Source organism: Anomaloglossus baeobatrachus, chromosome 12 (genome assembly GCF_048569485.1).
Source record: "Anomaloglossus baeobatrachus isolate aAnoBae1 chromosome 12, aAnoBae1.hap1, whole genome shotgun sequence".
NCBI lineage: Eukaryota > Metazoa > Chordata > Amphibia > Anura > Aromobatidae > Anomaloglossus > Anomaloglossus baeobatrachus.
In genome coordinates, this window is record NC_134364.1 from 34,855,690 (window position 1) to 34,878,180 (window position 22,491).

At 52.3% G+C, this 22,491-nt stretch overlaps 1 protein-coding gene across 1 annotated transcript in view; it reads right to left on the reverse strand.

The window, feature by feature from the left end:
* LOC142257844 (putative N-acetylated-alpha-linked acidic dipeptidase) overlaps positions 1–22,491 on the reverse strand; it is a 193,230-nt gene that overhangs the window by 81,290 nt on the left and 89,449 nt on the right. The window contains exon 11 of the mRNA XM_075330092.1: positions 17,190–17,253. Coding sequence (XP_075186207.1) covers positions 17,190–17,253 — 64 coding nt within the window. The remainder of the gene's footprint in view (positions 1–17,189; positions 17,254–22,491) is intronic.

Here is a 22,491-nt window from a genome sequence, read left to right on the forward strand (position 1 = left end):
GGCGTCACGAACTATAATCCCAACAAACACCCCCCTTTCACTCACGGGCGAGGAGTGTCGCTCGAGACACCCTGGGATCCGGCCCGCAGCTCGAGCCACCAGGAGCAACTGCCGGACCCGAGCAGAAGGGGTGAGCGCGGTGTGCTGACACCCTCCTCCCCGCCCGCGACAACTTGGCGCTGTGAACAGGATCTTACCGCTCTGCCGTCAGGTAGAGGTGCGCCTTGTTACAGCCGGAGGTATCCGGCAGAAAAATTTCAGAAGCCGCCATCTTTGGCGCGAAAAGTTCCCGCTCGAGCGTCTTCTCGAGCAGTAGAGGCGCGAAGGCCAAGACCCCGCCCCGAGAGAGGAGGGGCCGGAAAGAGCTAAGGGGGACGCGATGGCGGCTGGCCGCATGTGAGCGCGGCTGTGGAAGCAGGGACGCCAGGACCCTGCGGCCATTAACTGGTTCCTGGAAGAGGCCGCTGCTAAAGATGCTGAGTCCGACCAACAACACCGTGGTCCCCGCGCCCGGCATGGCGGCGTGGGTGGAAGTCCGGACCGCCCAGCTAAGCAGCCGTCTGCAGGTCCGCATGCAGCTCCTCCTGGAGGAGTGGGAGGCCGACATGGTGGAAGCGGTGGCTGCTATGCGGAGATGCGAGGTGGAGAAAGATTTGGAGGAACGGGTAAGAGACCCACGTCCCTGTATTCCCGAGGGATCGGCCGCTGCGGCTGAGGGGCCCGGCCTACACCCGTTCACCCTGCTGCCTCTCCCGCTACCCGCGTTAGCTGCTGCTGCCCCGCCACTAGGCCCGCTACCACCACCACCGGTAGCGGTACCCTGCCAATCCGCCCCGGCGGACCGACCTGCAGCAGAAGCTCATGACCACCCTGAACCGCTTCTATGGAAGAAGCCAAAGGCTGAGCCCGTCAGCAAAGATGCACCGGAGGCACGGCGGGGATGCAGCTGCCAGGAGGCAGAGGAGGCCATGTCACAGCGGGGTCCCTCATTACTGAAGGTGCCGGTCGTAGCCGACACGGAGGGACTCTGGCTGGGTCCGTCCCCCGCACACGCTGAACCGGAGCAAACAGAAAGTACTCCCGGCTGGGAGCGGCGGCAACATCAGCTGCGCAGGAAGATCGATGCCCGAGAGGGGTGTAGAGCGGATGTGCATGCCCGCATGAATATGGAAGAAGATCGCCTGCAGCGAGCTACCATTGGGGTCCAGAGCGGTGCACCATGTGAAGGTGGCACTAGAGCCCCACGAGTGAGAATGGACTGCTGAGCCGCAAAAGGGCAATGGAGGCCCGCAGCACCGTCCCCGTTGGGACCACCTGTTTGTTTGAAAAAGTTGAAAAGTTTTGCCAAAAATGAAAAATGATTACCGAGTGTTCACCTGATTTTGAGTGATTTGCAACCGGCCAGAGCCGGCACAGTTGTCCCCGTGGGGACCATTTAAGTTTAAAATTGCATGGGAACTGCCATGGACAAGCCCGTGAACTCTGCAGGGCAACCACAAACGTTAGTGGCTTGTAAATATGTTGGGTACCGTTACCGTTTCCGCAGTGCCGCCTCCGGAGAGGCAGGTTGGAGGGAGGGCCCTGAGCAGAGCAGGCCAGGGCCCAGCCACCAAAGGGACCGGTGGCTACCCTCTGGAGGGAAGGACAGATCCCGCTCGGGTGACTTGTGCTGGACTGTGGGTCAAGGGGTGCTGCCTGGGCTTTAGGGGCAGCATCAGGGCCAGGTTGCTTGGGTGGGAGAGAGCGGAAACCGTGACCGTACACCGTTGTAACGTTTAAAGTAAAATGTGCCTCCCGTCTTGGGAAGAGTTTATTAAAATGTCATGTATGTTATGTTTAACCTGTTATCCCCTTTTTCACAGAAAAATAAAACCGGTGTAGGACGGCAGCCCGCGGACGGTCTGCATTTTGCTAAGGGGGAATGTGTCGCCCTGGGCAAGCCAGGGGACACAGAACACAACCACCACACCCCACATCCCAGGTAGGAACACCACAGTCAAAACACAAACCCTTGTTGCCCTCCTCCAGCAGTCTGTTGATGCACACCAGGGGGTGGGCCAGGCGGTTGGCTCCGCCCACCAAGGAGCTCACAGATCTGGAGGCAGGAAGTTACCAGGCAGTCAGCTCAGGGACGAGCTTGAGTAGAGAGTTAAGCCCAGGCAGGGCAAGAGTGAAGTCCAGTGAAGGGCTACAGTGAACAACCAGAAGTGAAAGTAGAAAGGAGAAAGTAGAAAGTGACAGAAAAGCCTGAAGGTCCGTGACTGTGTGTCCGGACGGAACCAGCAAGGTTGACAACGACGGTGACTGTCCGGAGTGGGACGGTTCGGAAGTTCCTGGAAGGACCCCGTTGGCTGTGTGCCCGGTGGTCTGGAGCAGTGTTCCGAAGAACAGTCAGCACCAGGGCAGGGGCCTCTCGGACCCCGGCAAGGCTAGGAGTCGTCAGATCTGCTAAATCCGTTAGTGAAGGGGACGTAGATCTCCCAGCAACAAAGTCCCGATTGACGGCAACAGCCCGACCATTACCGGGGAGCCACCGCCAAGGCACCAGTTTCCCCAGGGCCAGCGCCTGCGGGCAAAGTGTAGAGCTCCTCCGGCCCAGATTGCAGTCGGGGAGCGGGTAACCGGAGGGAATCCACCGCTACCACCATCAGAACACAAGGTGCAGGGAAGAGTGACAACACCGTTAACTACCGGGAGTGCAGGTGCAACCGTCTGTGGGACCGTCCTACCAGCCGTTGGTTTACCGTACAAACTGTGTCCGTGTCTCAGGCTGAGTGAGTACCACAGTGCCGCAAGGCACAGCGCTGCCCCCGCGTCCCTGCGCCCTCCAGGCCCTACACTTCACATCTCTTCACCAGGCCCCGGGATCACCAACCCCTACCCACGGAGGGGCAACACAACACCTGGCTGCTCCCATCACCATCCCCGGGCTCCCCATCCAAAGCAGCGGTGGTGCCATCACCACAACCGTGGGTGGCGTCACGAACTATAATCCCAACAAACACCCCCCTTTCACTCACGGGCGAGGAGTGTCGCTCGAGACACCCCGGGATCCGGCCCGCAGCTCGAGCCACCAGGAGCAACTGCCGGACCCGAGCAGAAGGGGTGAGCGCGGTGTGCTGACACCCTCCTCCCCGCCCGCGACACGGTACTTTTTAGGGGGGTCCAGAAAGAATTGTAAAGTAGATGAAGTCAATGGGTATTTATAAACCTCCGCAGTAAGCAGCGTTCAGGCTGCCAGTCTTGTTCATTTTCAGCCTTAAAATCCAACATTATCTGATATTTGCTCCATTACTTACCATCTGCTGCGAGCTAAAAGCTGGTGATTTACCCTTCCTGCAAATCAGAATAGTGCATTGCATGCATATTTTCCATGTTGTCTTCCCTAGTCAATGTTGCTTTGATGAATAGTACATTCAGATTCCTTGTTCATTAACTTAATACATTCATCAAAACCCCCCCCCAGAAGGTCAAATATTGAGAAATGAGATCCTTTTGTAAAAGTGTTGTGGGATCTACATGATGTTCTCCAGGGCATGGCATGTAGGGTGTATTATCGAGAATACATAGTGTATACGTCTTACGATACTGGTGGAGCATGGCTGGAATCAAATGGCTGGAGGAGCACGGGCAGGGAGCAGCAAAAGGTAGTGAAGTTCTTGGAAATAGTAATAGGTATTGTAGGAACAATTCGGACAGGAGTCAGAACAGTAGCGTAACTAGAGTCCGATAGGCCCCGATGAAAAATGTGGACCTAGGCAGTCACTCTTCACTGCATGTTGATCAGGTGTATGTGCCCTTGTAGCATTCTAAACCCCACAAATATATGTGTTGCCCCCCCCCCCTCCACCTTGTTTATGGAGTAATGTCCTCCATCCTTGGGCCTTTTTTGGTTATGTTTCCCATCTTGGTGTGTATATATACATGTATTTGTGTATGTATATCATCTCTCTCTCTCTCTCTCTCTTTATGTATAATATATATATATATATATACACACACATAGATATCTATCCCCATCTGGGGTCCCCTCATGGTAAATATATCTCCCATCCTGGTATATATGACCCCATCCAGAGCCCTTTCATGGTAAATATAACCCCCTTCCTAGTGTATATTTATGTCTCCCATCCTCTAGGCCCCTTCCCGGTAAATGTCCTCCATTCTGGTGGACGCACATCCAGCTGAATTAGGTATTGGGGTTGGCAGGCCCCCTCCACCTCCGGTTGCAGTAGCGACCTCTACGACTGCGATCGTTACGCCCCTGAGTCGGAACAGTCTGGGTAAAATCATTCTCAGGCGCTGGAGACTGGAACTAGACTGAAGGCTAGACACAATACTCCAGCAATGATTTAAAGGGATTTTCCACTGCTAAGACAACCCCTTCTGATTCCACATGTTTACCCCAATTAAAATAAAAAAACCTTAACTCGCCTCCAATGCCGACGCCATTGCTGTGGGGTTGGGGCTCGTGTTCTCTGGGCTTATGTGAGGTGGTGCCGCCACGAAAGCCCAGAGCCTAATCTCTGCTGGCATATTTCTCCTCGGCTTCGAAAGCAGGAGTGATCAACAGGAAGTGAGAGGCAGCCGCAGCTGTGTCTTCCTATTAACTTATTCATCCGAAGACGGAGAGAAGCTGGCAGTCATTGGGTTTGGGCCCAAACAGGAAACAAGATGGCTTCCACAGGTTCAACATGGACCATCTTAGCAATTGCGGAAACACAATAGCAGCCTCCAGTGGTAAGGAATGGAAATACAGCACTAATTTTCAAAGTGAATAGTAGCCACTAGCGTTCAATCCGCAGATGGACAATAAAATCCTGACGTTATGACCACTTGCCTAATTATGACACCCTGAAAAAACCAGGGTGTCACAGAGGTCTGCATCAATCTTTTTGGTGCAGATCTCATGCTCCCTTGGGGAGTTTCCAACACAGTGACACACAACACCAGTGGGCGGAGCAGAGAGGTCTGAAGTGTCTGGGAGGGAACTATATAGGGAGTTTCCAGTTTTACAGTGAGCAGTCTGCAGGAGGTGTGGAGTCTGGAAGGAGCTCTGGTGTGGAGCTTGGGGAGAGGGGCAGTAAGGGCCTCAGGAATAGGTCAGCCGCTTGTGGGGAACCGAAGTGGACCGGGACAGGGTAGTGGCCCGCCAGTGCCGACTGTAGGGACCTGGTTCGGAGCCGTGCACGGAGCAGACACAGACATCAGGCAGGAGAAAAGCACCTGTATTACACACCTGGGTGAGGGGCCTGTCCTGACAGCATCTGCGGGCACTAGTTACCAGCAACTTGGATAATTCCTGGACTTGTGTTAGTTATTGCCTTATATCGTGAGTACTCCTGCACCACCTGGTCCAAGTCGTGGACTGCACCCGTCACTCCCAATCCATTACACTGAGCCCTGGGGCAACCACCCCTACCCACGGAGGGGGTTAACATCCAGCTGCCATTCCATCGCCCCGAGTGCCTCCCAAGAGCAGCGGTGGTACTCCATATTGCCACACACCATGGGTGGCATCACGAAGTATTTACAGCAATCGCCGTACATATGTCCCTTTTTTATTTGAGTGTCCGCGCGCCCCCTGGGTTGGGAGACCCCTCGAGCCACTGCGGATCTGGATCCGAGTCAGCCCGACTGCTGACGTGGGGGCGGCACATGATCATATATTAATTTATGGCATGAATAATAAAGGTTCTGATGTTATCTGTAGTTGGAGGGAGAAGAATCAATGATTTGGGATTTAAAAGGTCTGTAAGCCATTATGGTGGCTCCAAATGCAGTGGTACTGTTCACTTCCGTCTAGAATAATGTTGCGCTCAAGAAGGATTCATGTAAAATAGTTTAGGATGAAAGTATAGAAAAAAAAAGTCTCCTAATATCGATTAATGGATCTGAAATACAGATCAAGCTGCAAGATAAAAGGAAGATTTCAAAGCAGATCAATCAGAGTAAATGGCATGCTTGATTATTATAGCAGAAGGTCAAAGTGTTCCAGTTCATCATGTGAAGTGGTTATCTGTGACATATAAAGGCTCTTACTGCAATACCGAGCTTTGGACTCTGTTGCCTTGTATTCCATTATTAGGTTTTAAACTGAACAAAGCATTATGGCATAGGTTTGCGATATAATGTATGAATGTGTGGGGCATGTCAGGGGGCTACACTGAATGCACCCTGACTGCTGAGCCCCGTATATAAAGGGTTAAATCCATCTCCCATGCCCGAATCCGTCCCCCTTGTGTTTGTCCAATCCCACTTTTTTCCCCCTCCTACTGTTTTTTCCCTATATAATCCCCCTACTTCCTGGCTTCGGTCTCTCCTCAGCCTGAGACCCGGACGCTGCTGTGCTGCTGGATACCCGGACACACTTGCGCTGCTGGTGAGAGATGGCCGACAATTTGGCTGCTGCCGTAAGGGACAGAATCAGGAGGGATGGTGATGCCTGGCTTACCACTATCTTAGATGTGCCAGGTCCCGTCCCTCCTGATGCTCAGGCGGCGATCTCCGGCGGCAGGCGGTCCGCTCGGCGTACCCGTCCGCCGGAGCGCCTGAGTCCTACACCGATAATGTCGCGGGGCGTGCGCACTTCTCGTGCGCGCGCCTCGCGATTAGCCCCCCAAAACCCACCTCGGTTCCCGACCGCAGTGGCTACACGCCAGTACTGTCCCTCTGGCAGCGTGGACCTGCGGTCGGTAGCTGGGAAGTCGTTGGGCGTGCGCACTTCTCGTGCGCGCGCCTCGCGCCTAGTTCCTGACACTTCAGCCCGGCTCCCGGCCGCGGCGGCTGTGAGCCGGGACTTCCCCCCTGGCCGCGTGTATCCGCGGTCGGGAGCTATGGCATCGCGGGGCGTGCGCACTTCTTGTGCGCGCGCCTCGCGCCTACTACCTGACACTTCAGCCCGGCTCTCGGCCGCGGCGGCTGTGAGCCGAGACTCCCCCCCTGGCCGCGTGTATCCGCGGTCGGGAGCTATGGCATCGCGAGGCGTGCGCGCTTCTCGTGCGCGCGCCTCGCGCCTAGTGCCTGACACTTCAGCCCGGCTCCCGGCCGCGGCGGCTGTGAGCCGGGACCCCCCCCCCTGGCCGCGTGTATCCGCGGTCGGGAGCTATGGCATCGCGGGGCGTGCACGCTTCTCGTGCGCGCGCCTCGCGACCAGTACAGCCCACTTCCACCCAGCTCCCGACTGCAGCGGCTGTGCACCGTCGGGACTACCATCCTGGCTGCGTGGGTCTGCAGTCGGGAGCTGTTAACCCCCCTGCAACACCAATGCATGTGGATTCCTCCCCCCTCATCCCCTCCCAGCCCCTCACCCCCTCTCAGCTTCCGGCCGTGGCTGATGCACGCAGGCACTGTTCCCCTGTCAGTGCAGAGCTACGGCCGGTACTAGTTAACCCCTGCCTACCCGAACCACCATTCCTACATCCTCCATCACTACTTATAATGCAGGGTCGCCATGTCTGCGGCCCCTCGTCTATAGAGGGGTCTGCACACATGGTGCACCCCCACGTCCCCCTGTCTCCTCAGCATGATGCACCCCTGGCTGCTAGGGCGTTAATAAGCCCTTCTACCCCCCTTTCACAAACCCCACTGCTGGCCTTGCCGCCATTACAGTAGGAGGCTGCAGGTGTGCACCCTGCAGTGCCTGCCCCCACCCCACAAGCCCCATCTGCCCCAGGTGCACCTGCCCCAGTCTGTCAACCACCATATCTTGCTGGTCCAACGCAGGTGATTGCTGGAACACCGGCCCTCGGTAGTAGCCACCGTGGGCGCGGTAACCGCTCCTCCTCGCTTTCCTCGCCGTCACCCCCTCGCACCCCTCGCCGGCACGGACGCTCTGTTGGATCACGTGGCAGACGTAGCTGCCATTCCGCCCGTCGTTCCCAATCCTCTTGGAGGAGCCGCCATTCTCGTTCATTGGGGTGGCGTTCTACTTCCACTACACCGGATTCCTCAGTCGTGCCCCATGGGCATCACCGCCGTCGTTACCAACCTTCTCAGGGGGAGATTGTTATTCCCTCAGCACGTCGGCAGCCTGTGGCATTTGTTGATCCTGCACAGGAGCCTTCTGACGCCCCCCTCCCGGATGCTGGTGAGTATCGATACTCGGGGGCCGGGGGGGATAGGGCGGGTATGGCAGCGGCTATTAAAACACTTTTAGATAATTTGCAGCCTGCGGCGGGGGGGAATATTCTAGTTGGGCCTTCATCTCCTGGTCACCCTCTTATACAATCTAACCCTCCGCCTCGCTCCGATATTCATAGGGACGCTTTCTTTTGCGGCGTTACTCCTTTGGGATCCCACTTGACTGAGGAGACCGTCCGGAAAATTTGGGCGAACGATTATGTTGATATATGGTCTTTAGTTTCGACCGATCAGCATACAATCGATAAGGAGCGGTGTCCATCTGATCGTCCTTTTGCGGGGACGCCCAAAGTGGCGAAGTCCATTAACAATTGGCTTCAGGCATTTTTTGTTATGGGATGTGTCATGGGACAAAAGCACCCTGAGCGCTGTTCCGAGATGTTTATATATCTCGACACCATATATAATTCTTATAAAGCTCATGGGGGATCAGCCTGGTGGCGCTACGATGAGGATTTTCATCGTCGTTTAGCCCTTCAACCCCAGTTGGGCTGGGGAGTTAAAGCCACGGACACCTGGCTGCGTTTAATGTTGGCCCAGAAGGATTATAACTCCTTTCATTCTGTGCCTCATAGCACCTCTGCCGGCTTCGGCCCAGTGGCCGTTCGTAGACCTGGCACGTGTTGGTTATTCAATGCAGGCCACTGCCGGTTCTTTGGCCTTTGTAAGTTTAAGCACGAGTGCTCCGCTTGTGGCGGACCGCACGCATCAGCCCAGTGCCCCCAATCATCTGCAAAACTGCCAGCAACGCCACTCCACATGCCAGATAGTGATGCCAGTGAGCCGTATGATGGCGACATGGCTTGACCGATACCCAATAAAGGAGTAGCTGCTCAGCGGTAATTTGGCTTCACTTTTGTTTTAAGTTTCATCTTTTATCCTTCCTAGGGAACCTTCGTTTGCTCCAATCCATAACCGGATTCGGTTTTTCACCGTGTTCCTTCAAATGCTGTACGTTGAATTGCAATTGGCGGGATCCTGTTTTCTTTTCCTGACACCAAGTTGATTTTTCGTATTTTACAAGGTCACCTTTCTGCCATCATTTTCTGAGTTGTTTTCAACCCCTTTCTTGGATGATTTTCTCTTGTCCGCCCAGTTTTGCCGCCTCATGTACACCCTTGCCCCACATGTGCGTAGTTATTGCCATAACATTTTTGTATTCACTCCTGGTAATTCAGTCATTTAAAGCATTAGTGCTTAGATGCTTGACCCTAACATCTGTTTTCGCATCTGTTTTCGCACCCGTCATGTTCTCGGTTTTGTAATTCTATTGCTGATACTTTGCCCGTTTGGTAGTGCGGCGGTTGGGCCATTCTTATATTTTGAGTTGGTCAGGGAGCGGTGCAACGGACGAAGCCTCCAGTATACAATTTTATTGGGCCCTCAGGACGGGGTCGTGCTATCTATCATGGGTGGGGGTCGGAGCGCAGTCTAGTGACTTTTGCTCCTCCGTGGCGGTCAGTGGTCGAAAATGGTGGATGTTAAGCGAAGGCTGATTGCGCCGGGAGTCCGGCCTGGCATTACGCCTCGTTGACATGGTATATTTGGTTGGTTAATTATACCTGTTATTTCAAAAGCTGTGACCGACCCCAACCCAACAAAAGATGAGAGTTTGTACATATTTGGTTATCTCTCCAATAAAGTTCATTTTTGGTTTACTACATTTGTGTGTTTTGTTCGGGCATGGGACACTCGATACGGTGGTGGGGTCTCAGCAGTCTGTGGGGCATGTCAGGGGGCTACACTGAATGCACCCTGACTGCTGAGCCCCGTATATAAAGGGTTAAATCCATCTCCCATGCCCGAATCCGTCCCCCTTGTGTTTGTCCAATCCCACTGTTTTCCCCCTCCTACTGTTTTTTCCCTATATAATCCCCCTACTTCCTGGCTTCGGTCTCTCTGAAGTGATGAGCCAGGGGTGCCTTTGGCTGTGTAGTCGTGGCCATGGTTCCGAGGCAGACCCCTGGCTCCACCACTCCTTTAATGTTAGAGGCTGGCTCGGTGAGACCAGATGTGACGGCGTCCTCGCCGGGTGCGGTACAAAGAGTGTTCAGGCAAAAGTTGAGATGCAATAAAACCGACATTTATTCACAAAGGTTATTCCGGTCAGCAGATTCCGGCACTTTCTGGGGAGCTGGGGACAACCTGCCCAAACGCGCCCTCTGGTGGGGATATGCCCTAGATACTCCTCTTCTCCGGGCTCCCACTCTTAGGTCAAGCACACACCGGACCCACACCAGCGGAATAGACCTTGAGGTTGCGTCCACCTCCTTTACTCCGGCGTCCCCTGATGTTCCGCTCACACACCCACTGCCGCTCAGGTTGTTCCCTCACTGCTGTCCCGGATCCTTCTACCCCACACACACCCAGCCCTTTCCTAGTCATCTGGCCGACTCCTCCTCCCTGGTGGCAACAGCCGTCCCACCCGGCCACTAGGGGGTGCCCTAACACAACATCACATAGTAAAATAAACATTTTTATTAATTACAACCCCGGGTTAAATAGGATGGTACTAGTAGGGGGTAGGCCCACCCACTACATGCCTCCCCTCTTAAAATCCGAGCCTCCCGGCAAGGCTCTGTCTAAAACATGTAAACTGTAACATATAAAACAGCAAGGTGTTAACCTCCAGTCCAGTCCACGACAACCGAGGCGCCAGTCCAGCAGTGCTCCCGGTCTTTTTAGGGGCGCTCGGGGGCGCAGCGGCGCTCCCGGTCTCAGAGGTGGCGCCCAGAGGCTCAACAGCGCTCCCGGTCTTTCGATGGCGCCCGGAGGCTCAACAGCGCTCCCGGTCTTTCGATGGCGCCCGGAGGCTCAACAGCGCTCCCGGTCTTTCGATGGCGCCCGGAGGCGCAACAGGTATAAGAACTTGTAACAAAACTTCTGCCGGTTAAGCAACACTACCGGACTTTAACAGATTAACTGTAGAGACTTACTCTGGAGGCCAGGACCGCTTCCACTCCTCCGCCTGTGCCTGTATATAGGCTCCCAAAGACTGCCCCGGCTGGCGGCGTACCCTTCGAAAGGACAGGGGGGCAAAGGGTGGCTCCGCGGGTGCAGCTGTTTCTCCTCCTGGCGGGGGTGATGGCGTCGCTACCCGGGGCGGTTGTGGCGCAGGTTGCGGCACGTCAAGGACGATGACCGGCTGATTGGTTACGCTCTGGTGCACTGCTACCACTGAGGGGCCCCTCTCCGGGTCAGCGACCGGGCCGGCTGATGCTTCCGGGGCAGCGGACAAGGGGTGCCGGGAGCGAGAGGGCGCGGACGAGACCGGTCTTGGATGGCTCCGGCGCCGCTCCTGGAGCTCCTCCCACTCCAGCTCCTCCTGCCACTGGGCCGCTTCCCGGGCGGTCGGCATCCGATTAACGCCAACGGCGAATAGGCCGCGACTTCCCGCGTCCGGCAAGAATTGGACCTTCTCGCCCGGCCAGAGTGTGTGGAGACGCTTAGGCAGTCCCTCCACATCCAGGTGGACTCTATTATAAAAATAGTCGTCCCCGGTGCTGACCTCGCGGATGAAGCCGTATCCCTCCTTCTGATTAAATTTCACCACCACTCCGGTGGTGAACTGCAGGGCCAGCTCCTCGCCGCCGGGACCGGACAACATTTCTCTAAAGACGGTTTCAGCCATCAGGCGTTCCCGGACCGGGTCAGGTGTCGGGGATGGAGCTCTGGGGGGCTGCACCTGAGAAGGAACGATGACCGGATCCCACACAAAGCCCCGGTGATCTTCCTCCGGCTGCTCAGCTAGCTCTTCGGGCGGCACTCCATAAGAGACAGCGGGTGCTGCAGCGAGGGCGTCCTGCTGTGGGGTCTCCCCAGGGGCATACGTGACGTACGTGGCCCGGACCTCCGTGGTCGTGCCTCCTGTCTTGGCGTCCCACGTGGTCTTCCATGACACCTTCTCCGGCCGCGTGGAACCTCCCGGTCCGATCGGCAGGTCCACCAGGGCTGCCTCACTTGCAACCGCAAACTTAGGCCGCCCCCGTCCCAGGCTAACCAGAGCCATGGTGGTGGTGAGCTCTTCCGGCTGTCCCGACATCTCCATATCTGTCTCTGCTTGCTGTACGACCAATGGCAACGCTGTCCAGAGTGAGACTGAGGAAAGAGGAGGCGGGCCTTTGTTTCCCGCTCTTAAACAGAATCCTCCCCCAGCCTCTCGCATTCTCTTGACTCCTCCGCGGCGGTACTTCTTTCTTTTCCGAACACCGCCCACTTTGTATGTTTTCCTCAATGCCCTGAAGCTGGCGCCTCCCCTCTTTGGGCGGAGTACTCCGTACCTCCTCTTCGGCACCGGCCAGCCCCAGGCTCTTCTTTCGGCGCCAATTTTTCGCGCCCTTTCCTCCTTTTCATAGATAACGGCCCTCTTGTCGTCATCTTGTACCCAGTCCAACGCTGCGGGCACTGTGCTCTCTTCCCACCAGGGAACTGGAAATCTTCTCCCATAGTCAAAATTCTGTGCCTCAGGCACTACTTGGTCTTCAGCCTCTTGGGTCCCCGGCAAGGGACTCGGATCCTGCCGACTACGCCACATGAAGTGATGAGCCAGGGGTGCCTTTGGCTGTGTAGTCGTGGCCATGGCTCCGAGGCAGACCCCTGGCTCCACCACTCCTTTAATGTTAGAGGCTGGCTCGGTGAGACCAGATGTGACGGCGTCCTCGCCGGGTGCGGTACAAAGAGTCTTCAGGCAAAAGTTGAGATGCAATAAAACCGACATTTATTCACAAAGGTTATTCCGGTCAGCAGATTCCGGCACTTTCTGGGGAGCTGGGGACAACCTGCCCAAACGCGCCCTCTGGTGGGGATATGCCCTAGATACTCCTCTTCTCCGGGCTCCCACTCTTAGGTCAAGCACACACCGGACCCACACCAGCGGAATAGACCTTGAGGTTGCGTCCACCTCCTTTACTCCGGCGTCCCCTGATGTTCCGCTCACACACCCACTGCCGCTCAGGTTGTTCCCTCACTGCTGTCCCGGATCCTTCTACCCCACACACACCCAGCCCTTTCCTAGTCATCCGGCCGACTCCTCCTCCCCGGTGGCAACAGCCGTCCCACCCGGCCACTAGGGGGTGCCCTAACACAACATCACATAGTAAAATAAACATTTTTATTAATTACAACCCCGGGTTAAATAGGATGGTACTAGTAGGGGGTAGGCCCACCCACTACATCTCCTCAGCCTGAGACCCGGACGCTGCTGTGCTGCTGGATACCCGGACACACTTGCGCTGCTGGCCCACCCCCCCTCCCCTTTTGCTGTATGTTATATTGTTTAAGTCACAGAGGTCAGTGGTCGAAAATGGTGGATGTTAAGCGAAGGCTGATTGCGCCGGGAGTCCGGCCTGGCATTACGCCTCGTTGACATGGTATATTTGGTTGGTTAATTATACCTGTTATTTCAAAAGCTGTGACCGACCCCAACCCAACAAAAGATGAGAGTTTGTACATATTTGGTTATCTCTCCAATAAAGTTCATTTTTGGTTTACTACATTTGTGTGTTTTGTTCGGGCATGGGACACTCGATACGGTGGTGGGGTCTCAGCAGTCTATAGTATTGCTGTAGTTTAGAATGACACTATTCAATTTACCATGCAGCGGAAAAACAGGAACCTTTCCATTTACGCCTACATTTCATTTTAAATGGACTCCTTGTGCCATTAAGGCTATGTGCGCACTTTGCGTTTTTACCTGCGTTTTGAACTGCAGCGTTTTTATGCCAAAATGCATGCGTTTTGATTTTCAAGCAAAGTCTATGGGAATTAGGGATTTCTTGTGCCCACCATGCAGTTCAAAACGCTGCGTTTAATTTGCATAATTTTGGGCAAAAACTCAGCGTTTAAAGAAGCAGCATGTCAATTGTTTTTGCCATTTGGGCTGCGTTTTGCTAACATTGAAGTCAATGAGAAGTGGCAAAAAGCAACATCAAAATTCCAGCGTTTTACCTGCAGAAAACATGCGTTTTGGACTAAATAAACGCACGCGTTTATGACATTAAAATAATGGAATGATATGTCCCTTTACACACACACATAGTCTGACAATTAAATTAATGAAAAATATTAATTTATTGTTATTTTAGCCATATATAGTATAAAACCGCTATAATTATAATAAATATAACAATTTTCGTTATGATTAAAATAATTATGTTTCCTTTTTTTTTTCCTTTTTTCATAGTGTTTGATTGTTTAAACTTTATTTGGCAGTGTCTTTATGTTCAAAACGCATCTGTCTTTACGCAATGGAAAAGCATGTAAAAAGCGCTAAAAACTCAGCTAAAACGCGATAAAAACGCACGCGTATTTATCACGTTTCTGTGGTCAAAAGCAACTTTAGCAAAAGCAATTTCTGCCAGAGAATGCGTTTTGAACTGCAACTACCTCGACGCAAAGTGCGCACATAGCCTAACAGTGACCTGGAAACGTCATTCTCCAGGTCAGTAGAATTGGGGCAATACCAGAATTGTATACTTTTTGCATATTAGTGGGTAAAAAACAAACAGATCAATAATAAATAATATATATTTTTTTTTTTGGTCTCTATTTTTCGAGACAGAATTTTTTTTTCTTGGCAGATTGTCTTGATAGACGGAATTTTTACAGATTCAGAAAATACCCGATATGTTGTTTTTATTATGTTTTTAATCTGGGAGAAGAGAGGTGATTTAAACATTTTATATTTTCTAAAACTTTTTTTTTTACTTTATTATTTTTTGATACTAAAGGCTGCTTTACACGCAGCGACATCGCTAGCGGTCTCGTTAGCGATGTGATACGCCCAGATCGTTATTACGATTTGCCGAGATTGCTCATAGGTCGTTTTGTAGCGGTCACACGTACACATCTCACAAACGACGCTACATATGCTACAGCGATATATTGTTTGACCAAGGCAGTCGTGTGGATGTTGTTCGTCGTTTGCAGGGTGTCAAACGTAGCAATATGTCTGCTGCGTTCCAAACGACGAACAATATTTTGAAACTGAACGACGTGTCAACGATCAACGATTTTCACCGTATTTGTGATCGTTCAGAGTCGCACGTAGGTGTCACACGCAACGACATCGCTAACGATGACGGAAGTGTGTCACGAAAACCGTGACCCCCGACGACATATCGTCAGATAAATCGTAGCGTGTAAAGCGGCCTTTAGAGGACTTGAACCTGCAATTATTTACTCTGTTGTTCTGTATGCTTAAATATAGGGTAAATAATGGTCTCCTATCATTAGGAAGATGAGAGCCTTGGGGGGTTTCAGGAGGCCTCTTACTTTCATAGCAGCCCATCAGCCCCTCCGAAACAGCTCGCTGCTCGGATTGCTTACTTTAAATGTTGCTGTCTGAGGTTGACTGCAGCATTTAAGTGGTCAATAGCAGCAATCAAAGCTGCTGTTAGCGATGGTTGTTGGCTGTGTAACACAACTGGCATCCACTGTGAGTGGAGGGGGCTCAGCTTCTCAGTCTGCTCCATACCACAACCAGTATGTGATGTACTTGTAGGTCTGAAAGGAGTTAAAATCTACACTACATGTCAACTTCCATGAATAAAAAATTCTGCCGAGATTGACTGCAGCATTTAAGGGGTTAACAGCAGCAATCAAAGCTGCTGTTAGAGATGTTGTTGGGTGTGTAACACAGCTGGCATCCATTGTGAACAGTGGGGGCTCAGCTTCTCAACCTGCTCTATAAAACCACACCCAGTAATGTATTTGTAGGTCAGAAAGGAGTTAAAATCCACACTGCATGGCAACTTCCATTAATTCAAATTCTGCCGAGGTTGACTGCAGCATCTAAGAGGTTAACAGCTGCAATGAAAGCTGCTGTTAAAGATGGTTGTTGGCTGTGTAACACAGCTGGCATCAACACTGAGTGAAGGGGCTCAGATTCTCATCCTGCGCCATATACCCGGTAAGTGATGTACTTGTAGGTCTGTATGGAGTTAAAATCCACACTGCATGTCAACGTCCATGAATAAAAATTGTACGGCCCTAATTAATTTTTTTTCATATGACTGGCACTATAATAAGAACTAGGTTTTCTGTGCACAAATCCACATACTGTAGATGCTCTGCATCTTTTCCTTCTCGTGCAGCCATATGCTAGGAGGATTGAGTCAGATTAGTCTAGGTTCACATTTCCGTTGTTTTGCATCAGTCACATGCGTTGCTTGACGCTTGTAACTGATGCGTTGTACAACGGATGACAAGAATAAGAATTCATTGTCGGACTCCGTTGTAAAACGTGAGAACGAGAACGATCAGCTGATCACTTTCATTAGCCGGCCGCCGGGTGATCAGCTGATCGCTCTCATTAGCCGGCCGCCGGATGATCAGCTGATCACTCTCATTAGCCGGCCGCTGGGTAATCAGATGATCGCTCCCGGCAACAGGGTGATCAGCTGATCGCTCCCGGCAGCCGGGTGATCAGCTGATCGCTCACAGCAGCCGGCCGCCGGGTGATCAGCTGATCGCTCACAGCAGCCGGCCGCCAGGTTATCAGCTGATCGCTCACAGCAGCCGGCCGCCGGGTGATCAGCTGATCGCTCACAGCAGCAGGCTGCCGGGTGATCAGCTGATCACTCACAGAAGGCGGCCACCGGGCGATCAGCTGATCGCTCACAGAAGACGGCTGCCGGGCGTTCAGCTGATCGTTTGGCCGCCGAGAGAGAGCATGCGCAGCGAAATCCTAAGGATTCCGCTGCTCAAAAAACGTTACACTCTGCGTTCCTGCCGCCCGACGGTCAGTCGTTCCATGACTGATCATTTGGGCGGAGGATGCAACGCAACGTCATCAGTCACAATCCAAAAACAATTGTGACTGATGCAAAACAACGGAAATGTGAACCTAGCCTTAAGTAAAGGGATCTGCATTTTCTCCAGAAATATTGCAACTCTTGTCCATAGGTGACTTAGACTGGTATTCACTTAGATTGCAATATCAGATAAATTATGGCACATTTTGTATTAAAACAAAACCAAAACAACAACACATAAATTGCTTTAATAGAACATTAAATTGTTGACCGCTTTTACGGCTCAGACTTTACCTGAAAGAGACAAGTCCACATTGAGGTAGGCTACAGTACGAGGTCCTAAAGCTTTTCCCAATTCCTGTTGAGAGATAAAATGTATATATTTGGAACCTGTTTTACAATACAATCCAAGTCTATATTCTGCGTTACTGTGCTACTTCTATAATCAATTATTTAAAAACGGTCAAAAATGTAGTGTCTGCAGAATTTTTTTGCCACCAGATTAATGCTGGATCTTTTTTAATGGATGATTATGTACCGCCCCGCGCTCGGCTCCGGGCTCGTTGGTGGGTGGCTCGAGCGCCTCCGGACCCGAGGTCACTTCGCTCTGAAAGAGTGCTGGCGCTACTTAGGGGGGTTGTAGGTAGGTGTACGGCTGGAGCCGTGTTTAAGTTCGAGACGCCAACCACAGGTTGTGGTGAAGGTGGACACCACCGCTGCGGTACTGGGCACGCGGGGCAGATGGTGATGCAGCAAGGTGTTAACCCCTCCGTGGGCAGAGGTGGTGGCCCCGGGACCCGTTGGGGAGAGCTGGGTGGTGCAGGGCGGTGCGCGGCCGGATGGCAATGTTGTACTCACTGTTATTGACACACACAAGTCTCCGGTAAACGAAGTTGATGGTGGTCTGTGCCCGTAGCCGGCTGCGTCTGGTCCCCCACCCGGTTCGGTGGTCTTTGTCTTTCTCCTGCACCGTGTAGTGCATGTGTAGACTGCCTGTGCCTCAGCGACGGTAGTCCACTCCCCGGCTGTATGTATATCGGGAAAGCCCTTTTGCCCGCAGACACTGGCCCGTGGGATCTCTCTGCCTGTGCGGTGGCTTTCTATCCCCCTCGGTGGGCTGTTGTCTTCAGTCGGGACTTGGGTGGGAAAGGACCTATAGTCCAGACCGCAATCAGTCAATTAACTCAGTCCAGTGGATTCTGGACCTCGTTTCAGGGTCTGAGTACCCCCCTGTGTGCTCCGGTTTCCAGTCAGTTCCCCGGGTCAGTACCGACGGGCCACTACCCTGTCCCGGTCCACCACGGTTCCACCGAGCCGTCTTCCCGGCTCCTGCAGGCTAAGGCCACCGCCCGCCTCTTAGCCAAAGGTGCCCGGGCTCCAACCCCGGCACCTGTTAGACTCCTTCACTCCTCACACACTGACTCTAAACTCTCCTACCCATCTGCCTGGACTTCCTACCTCAGGCCCTCACAACTCCTCGGTGGGTGTGGCCAACCACCTGGCTCCGCCCCCCTGGTGTTTCCATCAAGCACTGAGGGAGGTGACTAGGGTTTATAGTTTGGCTGATGTTACCTTATTGGGGGGACAGGTGTTGTGCGGGGCGCTATCTGTGACTACCTGGCTAGTCCAGGGCGTCACAATTACTGGACATGTGAGCTCAGCCTTACATATTCACTAATGTATCTCTTTTCTGTTTTTCCCTTTCTGCATTTTTACTCAGTACCTGGTCTCTTGTTTTAAGTTTCCCCCACGCTCAATGCACCCAGTAGCAGTTCACATCTGGCTTGTGACTGACTGACCCATGCAGCGCCTGTCTATAACCTTTATTGTAAACCATTGCTTGCACCATTGCACCGCTCCTATATAATCATAGATTGTAGCTCTTGTAAGCAAGAAGGTTTCTCCTCTTGATGGAAGTTTTGGGTGGAATGCGACCTTTATAGACTACTTGGCCTTGCTCATCTTGACGAGGCATCTCTATCGGCATCCGGTGTATACACAATGAGCATACACCTCACTTCACTAGGTGTGCACCAGGTGCCACTGGAAGTGGCCAGACTGTGAAAGGTCAACCAAGCCAGGAGGCGAACTGTCCAACACAGAGGAGAGCGGGTCTACCCTCATTGCCCCTTTATATGTCACTAGAATATAGTACTTATCCTGAACGAGGCAGAATATAGAAGGACATCTTTGCCAAGCTATTACTACCTGTTACAATAAATTGCATGCAATAATTGGGGGAAATGAGTCAGGGCTGCCACTAGGAATTTCAGGGCCCCTGACTGGCATAATTTTGGGGCCCTCTTGAGAGTCCACCCCAGCTCTGCCTCCATCCCTACTCCTTGAATAAAACTATAAACAAATGACTCACCTCTCGGCACGGTAAGATTCCTCCAAATGGCTCTAGTCCCTGGTGTGTGAGCCTCCTGCTTGCAGCATGGTGACGTCACTACGCTGAGCTACTACAGCGCAGGAGACGCAGCCAGGAGAATGAGGAAGGAGTCCGTGCTGTATAGTGTTGCGCTGACTCTTTCCTCATTGCGGGGAGGGGGGGTCAGCTTCGGTCGCGACGCAGGGGATGGCGGGCCCGTGTACGGGCCTCGGGCCCTGTCGCACTGGGTGGCGCAGGCGACCCCTGCTGCGACCGCGGTAGTTACGTGGCGCCCCTGATTTGTAAACCAATAAATGAAGCGTGAAGGGGCCCCCCTTCTGTTGGGGCCCTGGACAAGAGTCCTGTTTGTCCCCCCCTGGTGGCGGCCCTGAATGGGTACAGATTGGTTAGATTAGTGCCACATAATATAAAGCTACATCTTTATCAAAACTGATCTTTTTACATGTGGTGTAAACATTTTATATCCTTTATATTCCTAGGCTATGAATGTAAAGAAGAGCATATCCATCACATGTCTAGGATCTGGTCTTTAATCAGTCTTCATACCTTATATGCAAATTGCAGGGGCGGACATATCTTTGGTGCAACATGTGCAGCCACACTGGCCCAAGAGGCCAGGGGGCCCATTTCTACCTCCAAAGCAGATGGAAATGTACATTTTGATGGGCTATTAGATTATAAAAGGCCTTTATAATGTTCTTCACAGGGGCCCTCTTCAGTCTGTGTCCGCACTGGAATTGACTGTCTGCAGCTTGAATGCCTCTATAAACCAATCTCGCGTACACTCCCATGAATATGATCCCGCTGCTTATCTGTTACTAATGTACTGTCCTATTGTTTTGAACACATTATTTCTCCTCTGCCCCTACCCAGCATGAGAAGCAAGGTTGCTGAAGTGAGAGAATGGGAAAAGGTGAGAGACTGAGAGCAGTGGAGAAAAGAGGCATATGTGATATCCCATACTACCGGAAGGGGCTGAGGTGGGCATGACTCAAGTTCCGAGTATATTGGAAGTCCAGTGAGGAACTCCAAGCATTTTTCAGGGAACTGTTCCAAAAAAGTTGTCTAGTTTCCCTTTGACTTCCATTATACTCGGTACTCAAGTCATACCCATCAGAGCACCAACTGCATGTTAAGAGTATAGAGCACCCAAGCATAGTGTCACGACAGGGGAGAGAGACTATACCAGCCATATGGAACAAAACAAAGGAAGGGAGGAGGAATGCCTTATAGCTAGGAAAAGGGGGAAGTGGTGACCCCTGATTACAACCTTTGGCTCACCCTCACTGCCCTCACCAACCCTATATAGGTCCCATACCAGTAGCTGAGCTGGAATACTTGGGGCCCTGTCTTATCCTGGCAAATAGGCCCTACGTAAGGATGGAGGGTATGAGCACTAAGTCAACACCACTAAGACTAAGGAGTACTTCTCACATAGCGAGATCGCTAGCGAGATCGCTGCTGGGTCACGGTTTTTGTGACGCAGCAGTGACCTCATTAGCGAACTCGCTGTGTGTGACACTGAGCAGTGATCTGGCCCCTGCTGTGAGATCGCTGCTCGATGCACACACTGCTGGTTCATTTTTTATTGTTGCTCTCCCGCTGTGAAGCACACATTGCTGTGTGTGACAGCGAGAGAGCAACAATCTGAATGTGCAGGGAGCAGGGAGCCGGCGTCTGGCAGCCTGCGGTAAGCTGTAACCAAGGTAAACATCGGGTAACCAAGGTGGTTACCCGATATTTACCTTAGTTACTAGCGTCCGCCGCTCTCACGCTGCCAGTGCCGGCTCCCTGCTCCCTGCACACGTAGCCGGATTACACATCGGGTAAATAAGCAAAGGTTTGCTTATTAACCCGGTGTGTACTGTGGCTACGAGTGCAGGGAGCCAGCACTAAGCGGTGTGCGCTGGTAACCAAGGTAAATATCGGGTAACCATACCCGATGTTTACCGTGGTTACCAGTGTCCGCAGCTTCCAGACGCCGGCTCCCTGCAAGCACAGCATCACTTCCGCGTTGCTGCTGGCTGGGGGCTGGTCGCTGGTGAGATCTGCCTGTTTGACAGCTCACCAGCGACCAGGTAGCGACGCACCAGCGATCCTGACCAGGTTTGATCGCTGGTGGGATCGCTGGTGTGTTGCTAAAGTGTGATGGTACCCTTAAGGAGGACACAAGGGAACAATACAGGGGAAACACAACTGCAATCATCAGAGCCCTGGTAGATTGCAAAAGACAAACGCTTATCTGAGCTGCAGAAACCACAGAAGTCTAGAGCAACAGATGATTACCTCTCCGTAGCTCAGCAAGGAACAAACTATAAACCACACCCAAACCACGCTAGGGTGAGGTTAATAAAGGAAGTCCGAGGATGGCAACTAAGAGGCAGGAAAACAGTTCTCCAGGATCATAGAGTCCGCCTGCTGCAGAAACCGGGAACTGTCAGCTAACATGTTGCCAATCTCTGTGACCTTCTATCACTCGCTGCCACTGGATTATCAGCCGGCTTTGATACCTCTATGACAGGCCATGACACATCTGTGACACATAGTGATCAATATCAGATTTGTAGGTTTCCGACCCCTGGATGATAGCAGTTGCAGAGCTGAACACTATTGCTCAGCTGAGTAGCGTCTGCTGCCGGGTACTCAAAATGCACTCAGAGTCCTTTATTCAAAGGATATGCCATCTTTAGCAAAATAGTGAAAAAAACCTTTGAGTCTTTCATCACAAGCGATCTCTTTTAATATGAGTTATCACATCATTTCTCCTGGCAAACCAGAGATTTTTAAATACATCCCCTGCAGCCACTGCAAGCAAAATTAATTATTACATGGGAGACCCTTCAAGTCCATCCTAGTTTTATATTCACTCTCTGACCTCTCATACAGCAGGTCCCGAGAAATGGATCTCTCCACTATGATGTCCATATGGTCCTACACCTAATAACAGGATTTGTCCAGATTGAATGACTGCTATGAAGTCAATTATGACAATAAAATGAATCTAGAAATAATTATTATTAATGATGACAAAATTGCAGAGCCGAGTGGGGACAATTGGTGAATGCCACCCTCTATTGGACAAATACATTATAACCCTAAACCTTTTTAACCCTAGAACGCGCAACCATAGAAATCTACACTTTCACATACCTGGGGCCTTTTAGTCGTGTGTGCAAATAACATGGAGTAAAGCCCGCTTTACAC